Below are 6,668 nucleotides of genomic sequence, written 5' to 3' on the forward strand. Positions count from 1 at the left end.
CGCAGGAAACTTGCACCTGCGCAGTAGAGCGGCCCAACGGAGATCGTCTTTTTTCGCCGATCTCCGTGCGGAGAACCGGGACTGTGCTGGAGCCGCCATTCAGGGAGGATTTTCGCCGCTGCCATGGGACCGAGGAGGACGGGGGAAGCCTCAAAAGGATCCGGAGGATTCCCCCACCCGAGGTGAGTACCCCCCAGGGGAGGTTTTTTCGTTACAGGTTTTGTTTAAGATATTTTTGGAACAGAGTAAAATATATTAAAAGCCGTTTAAAAAGGGAGGTATGGTGAACTAACCTCCCCAAATAGACAGAGATTGCCAGAATCCACTAGAAACCTTCTTTAATGTTCTACTCCAAAAATGCATTAATTAAGAAATAGAATTACATTTATAAAATGAAATAATTCAATAATGTTTCTACTGGATTCTGGCTATCTCAGTCTATTTGGGGAGGTCCTATATTTTACTCTATTTTGGCACCTCTGTTTCAATAATAACTAAGTTTTCTCTTAGATATTCTTTTCACACTTTCAACCTTTAACACTTTAAACCAACGCAAGTAAGAAAATACTATGAATATACTTTAATTGCATATAAGCCAAAGTGTTTTAAGGAATATTTACTATGCTATTACAGTCCATATATAACCATAGGAGTTAATAAATGTTTAAAGGGATTTTAAAAAAAAATCACTTTTACTTACCTGGGGCTTCTACCAGCCTCTATAGCCGTCCCGTGCCCTTGCAGTCCCTTACGGATCCTCCGGTCCCCTGCCGCCAGCTAGTTTCGTTTTCGCTGACAGACCCGCCTGCGCAGGATGCTATTGTGGACGGGAACGCGAAGAAGGCTTCATGTGGCCAGACCCGTCGGTGAAAATGAGACTAGCTGTTTTTTTTTTTCAATACTGGCTTAAGCATCCCTTTAAAGTGAACCCGAGGTGAGAGTGATATGGAGGCTGCCACATTTATTTCCTTTTAAACAATACCAGTTGCCTGGCAGCCCTGATGATCTAGTTGGCTGTAGTAGTGTCTGAATAACACCAGAAACAAGCATGCAGTTTATCTTGTCAGATCTGACAATAATGTCAGACACACCTGATCTGCTGTATGCTTGTTCAGGGTCTATGGCTGAAAGTATTAGAGGCAGAGGATCAGCTGCGTAGCCAGGCAACTGGTATTGCTTAACCACCCTGGCGTTCTGATAAGATCGCCAGGGAGGCTGCGGGAGGGGTTTTTTTAAATTAAAAAAAAACTATTTCATGCAGCCAACTGAAAGTTGGCTGCATGAAAGCCCACTAGAGGGCGCTCCGGAGGCGTTCTTCCGATCGCCTCCGGCGCCCAGAATAAACAAGGAAGGCCGCAATGAGCGGCCTTCCTTGTTTTGCTTACACCGTCGCCATAGCGACGAGCGGAGTGACGTCATGGACGTCAGCCGACGTCCTGACGTCAGACGCCTCCGATCCAGCCCTTAGCGCTGGCCGGAACTTTTTGTTCCGGCTGCGCAGGGCTCAGGCGGCTGGGGGGACCCTCTTTCGCCGCTGCTCGCGGCGAATCGCCGCAGAGCGGCGGCGATCGGGCAGCACACGCGGCTGGCAAAGTGCCGGCTGCGTGTGCTGCTCTTTATTTGGCGCAAATCGGCCCAGCAGGGCCTGAGCGGCAGCCTCCGGCGGTGATGGACGAGCTGAGCTCGTCCATACCGCCCAGGTGGTTAAAAGGAAATAAAGAGAACCCGAGGTGAGAATGATATGGAGGCTACCATATTTAACTTAAGCCTCCCTAAAATGAATTCTATATTATTTTCAAGTATTTGGTTAGAGGTTATTTTTTAATATCTGATCCCTAAATGTTTCCATTTGTGTCCCATTTTCAGAGACATAACGCTACGCTATAAAGAAATCCGAAGGCAGAAACAAGAATACCGAGTGGAGGACCTGACATTACAGCGGAACGGGGAGGCAGCCACAGACAGAAGCTCACCCAAGCCGAAAAACCAATGAGTTTTCCCATACTGACCACCCCGAGCCATCTCTCCACCCCGCCCACCGTTACTGAAGATGGATTGTACTTTTTATATTTTAATGTATTGAATACTTATGCTATTTAATAAGGAATCCTGTAAACTTCGTGCTTCACTTGTTTTTTTTTTTTTTGTTTTTTTTTGTTTTTTTATTTATTGTCCAATCGGAACAGAAACTGGAACTTGAAGGCCAGGCCAGCTGCTGTGTGATTTGCAGAGCGCCAGCGGCCGCTTATGTCTCGCAGCTTTTGTACAGCCACTAATGAACTCAACCTTTCCCATTTAGCAAATCATTTTGATCCGTGACAAGTGGAGTTCTGTATTTTTGTTAGATATTTCTGGAAAATGGTGATATTTTTGAATTTTTTTTAAATGAAATTCCATTTCAGCTAAGACTTTTCTTTACTAATGAACTGTAATGGCTAATTGCTGAAGAAAAAAAAAATAATGGTGTTTTTAGGTGATTGTCAGTGTTGGGGATTTAATGTGTAGATGCTAATTTAAAGGGACCTTGTTGCGTCCTGCTATTGTTCTTACAGCATAACGGTGCGTACCACAAGGTGCTTGTAAGTATATCTATTAATCACCGCCTCCTTTGTGTGCCTGCAGAGACCTATACCTACAGGGACCACTTTGAACACTAGCTTGGATTTTTACAGTGACCTCTCCGTCAATTCCTTTAAGTAGTATGAAACTCAGAATTTCCTCTTTGTTTCCTCTATTTACAGCATAAATTCTACTACCACACAAAATCATTGCAGCAGAACAGCATTCACTCATACACTGCATTTTGTCTTTAGTGGAAAACTCCTAAAAGGTTCTGGCCACATTCCAAAGAAGTGGTTATCTTTTGTGTACATTCTTCTGTATCTACAATTAGTATACAGCCAGCAATGTGCTGAAACAGAATTGTACTGATCTGAGAAGCGGGGAGAGAGCTGAGAAATGATCACTACATACATTTTAAGTTATAAATACAGCAGCTATGAATAAAATGCAATGACCGCTTTCAGAGCAGATAAACTTTACTTTGGGAACTTGTAATTTGTAAATGGGCAATATTACTTGTGCACGAAAGCAATATGATAACCGTACGGGTAGTGAAAAGTAGGAAAACACATTTTTATTGAATGTTATGTCAGAGTTTTATCCCACTTTAAGCTGTTAGAATGTTTGCATTGTGATTGGTTAGTGGGATGTGGCAAATCAAAAATCGAATTATGAATGTTCCTGAGGACAGAAAAATACTGTTTACATACTTCTGGCCATGTTCACTTCTGCTCTACGGTTTTAGATGTTCCTGCCCTCTTTAGACATTTAAGTTCCTATTCCTCTAGATATGAAATAAATCAAAATGACCCCTTCATTTAATTACACCTATATGTAGGAAACCCAGATATTTTATTTTAAATGTAATGTTTACCCTGACTGCCATTACCATTTGGAGGGATGTGTGCATAAGCAGCGTTGGTGCTCCTGGAACCTGAATTAAGAGTTGGATATGAGTTAAAACTCACAAAATCTAGCTTATTCAAAAATGACTTGGGTAATTAGCAGCCCCTTGGTAACTGCCTGGAGTGGCCCTAGCAGTCCAGCCAGTGCGATCTGTCAGTTACTGACAGGCATTATTGAACTACATCTAACTGGCATGGCTAAGTACTCTTCAAGTGACCACAGGGTGCGTACTGTGCCCAGGTGGAAAGATGGCCTAAAAAAGCACCTTACAAAAAGATGAAAGTAACAGCCTTTAGAAACTCTAAATTTAACAAAAATAGAGACAAGACATTATATCACAACTATGAGTTTGCTTAAAGGGGCACTATGGCAAAAAAATTGTAAAATATGTGCAAACATAGACAAAGAAGTACGCTTTTTCCAGAGTCTTAAATTACTTTTCTCCTATGTTGCTGTCACTTACAGTAGGTAGTAGAAATCTGACAGAAGCGACAGGTTTTGGACTAGTCCATCTCTTCATGGGGATTCTCAGCAAGGCTTTTATTCTTTATAAAACAAAATATTCCCTAAAAAGGATTTCAACAATGATGCTGGCTAGCTTCTCTGCTTGCTACAGTTTTTTGGCAGTTGGACAGAGCAACTGCCATTCACTAAGTGCTTTTGAAAATTAATTAATCCCTAAGAATTCCCCCATGAAGAAAAGGACTAGTCCAAAACCTGTTGCTTCTGTCTGTGCTGTGCTTTAAGGCACTTGGGGGACAGTTCCATAGGTGGAATATCTAATTTTTGTAATGTATTTTTATTCCTACAGCTGCCAGACATTGCAATCCAGTGTCAGTGCTGTGTAGGGATGAAGGCTGTGCTGCTGTACAGTGTTATGTAGAGCGTGTAGGAGGAAGTGTGCTGTATCATGTCACATGACTGTGCTTAAAGAGAATCTGTACTCTAATAGTCTTACACTAAAAAGCATACCATTCTATTCCTTATTTTCTCCTGTGCCCCTCTGTGCTGTTTCTGCCACTCTCTGCTGCAATCCTGGCTTGTAATTAACAGTTTTAGGCAGTGTTTACAAACAAACTAACCAGCTTGTAATGGGCTCACATAAGCAGAGTGTGTGAGTTATACAGTGTGTGCAGGGGGCCTGCAGAGGGTGTGTATCGCTTCTATCCAATCACAAGCAGCCCTGCACATTCCACACATTCAAGCCTTAGCCCGACACACGACAGAGGAAAGGAGATAAGATTTATTACAGAGACTGTGCAAGTAGGAAAGGCTGCAGTAAGCCAGAGCACATTAGAACAGGCATAGGAACTTATAGGATAGAAGAACTAAGGCTGAAACATTTTGGTACAGAGTCTCTTGAAAGGAAGCTTAGATAATAATTTACAGCTAGCATCTTGCTATCACTCAATAGGACTATTAACACCTACATTTTTTGTGTAGGAGCTCTGGGCAGAACTATCCCTAAACATGCACTACCTCTTTTTATTTCTGTAATGATAGGACTAGTAGTGTGAGTATGGGAGCCCAAGTGGACATCTGTTTCATTTCCTAATATTCAAGCATTATTCTTCACACACTTGAAAATGGTTCATGCCACTAGCTGTTCCTTAGCAGAGCTCACATTCTAATCCCTACCATAGTCCACAAACCATTCTGAATCGACCAAATATCTGAGCAGTTTGCTTTTAGTATGTGTCAAGAAGCCAAATATCTCCAAAGTTTGTTTTTTAGATGTGTGAGGAAACCAGGGGAAACCCATAAAAACTCCTTTCAGATAGTGCACTGGCTGGTGTTGCATGGCGACAGTGATGTCTACTGCATCTATCAAAAAAGACAATGGTGATAACTGTAAAACAGCTCAGAAGAGTTATTAAAGACAGGAGTTAAGGTTAGTGAATTGAGGCCAATGTTCTTTTTAAATGGGACAATGTCTTTTGCAATTGCCTTGTGGTGCCAACTATTTATGCTGACAAGTATATGCAGAACTGCACAAATTCAGACAGGTTTGGAAGAACTATTGATGCTGTGATATCCTATGAGAAATATAGTGGTATAATGTTAGCTGAGTGTTTAGAAGGTTGCTTGTGACTCCACTAGGAAACGGGGCCTTGTGAATAGTGGTTATAACTGGTAGACAGAGCCTTCTGAATAGTGGTTATAACTAGGAGACAGAGCCTTCTGAATACATAATTAGGAGACAGAGCCTAGAAAAGTTACCAGACACAGGAGGCCTGCAGATGGGACAGGTGAGGGCTCTGCTGCCAACACCTAGGGAGATGGAGGCCTGGGCAGCCCAGCAGGCAGTGGCACATATTTTAAATCTATGTATTTCATGCTGAAAGTCTATCTGAAGTGTGTGGGCAGCAATAGATCCCTCTCTAATCACGATGGATCTATCTAATGGTGATCTATAAGTGTATGGCCTCACACTACAAGAGCTTTTTAAGCACTAAAAAAATCTTGCTAATGCAATGCTGTGGGGGATTTTTACTAAATCCCATAGCTCCAGTGTGAACACACACATAGGATAACATTAGCAAGAGCTTTTAAAATCACAAAGCGCTTAGAAAAGCTCTTGTAGTGTGAATGAGCCCTAGTTAGATATGATCACATCAGTTCAACTAGCCAGTCACAGACTTCCAAATTGGTCGAATCGATCACATGCTTTTCTATGAAGAAACTGGGATTCTCTAGTTAGTTTAACCAGTAAAGGCCTTGCTTTCTAGTGAATTCATAGTATACAGATTCAGAATATTTGTTTGGCTTGCAGGTATGGACACCCCCTTCACTGATGTAATGAGAGGTGCTAATGTGGGTTTTGTAATGGGTTGTAGCATATTCTTACACAGACGTGTAGCCTTGGCATTCTCATTGGATGTACAGATGTGTGGACATATGTATAAATACTTTGATTTGATACAGCTGTATGAACAGGTTAAATAGATACTCTGGTTTTCAAGTGTAGTTTGTTGTCTGGATTCACTTTGTATAGTGTGCAGTGATGGGTGTCTTCCAGCAACATTTATCCAAACTGCAGCATGCAGGAGACTGAGCATGCAAGCTGTCCAACCCAGCAATGATACCCACCTTAGGCAGGCCTTATTTTCATGAGCAGTTTATAGGCAGTGAAAGGCCTCTCAAACTCTTAACTACTTGCTGCTGCCTGGTAAATGCTTGCTGAGCACACAGTTCAATTG

At 42.0% G+C, this 6,668-nt stretch overlaps 1 protein-coding gene across 3 annotated transcripts in view; it reads left to right on the forward strand.

Annotated features, from left to right (window-relative positions):
• The window catches only part of PTDSS2 (phosphatidylserine synthase 2), a 149,024-nt gene extending 142,589 nt beyond the window's left edge, over positions 1 to 6,435 (forward strand). For all 3 annotated transcript variants that reach the window (XM_068261000.1, XM_068261001.1, XM_068261002.1), the window contains one exon: positions 1,867 to 6,435. In XM_068261000.1, the coding sequence (XP_068117101.1) occupies positions 1,867 to 1,993 (127 nt within the window). In that variant the 3' untranslated portion in view covers positions 1,994 to 6,435. The remainder of the gene's footprint in view (positions 1 to 1,866) is intronic.
• Positions 6,436 to 6,668: the final 233 nt, after the last annotated feature.

The sequence above is a fragment of the Hyperolius riggenbachi genome, chromosome 11, assembly GCF_040937935.1.
Source record: "Hyperolius riggenbachi isolate aHypRig1 chromosome 11, aHypRig1.pri, whole genome shotgun sequence".
NCBI classification, from domain to species: domain Eukaryota; kingdom Metazoa; phylum Chordata; class Amphibia; order Anura; family Hyperoliidae; genus Hyperolius; species Hyperolius riggenbachi.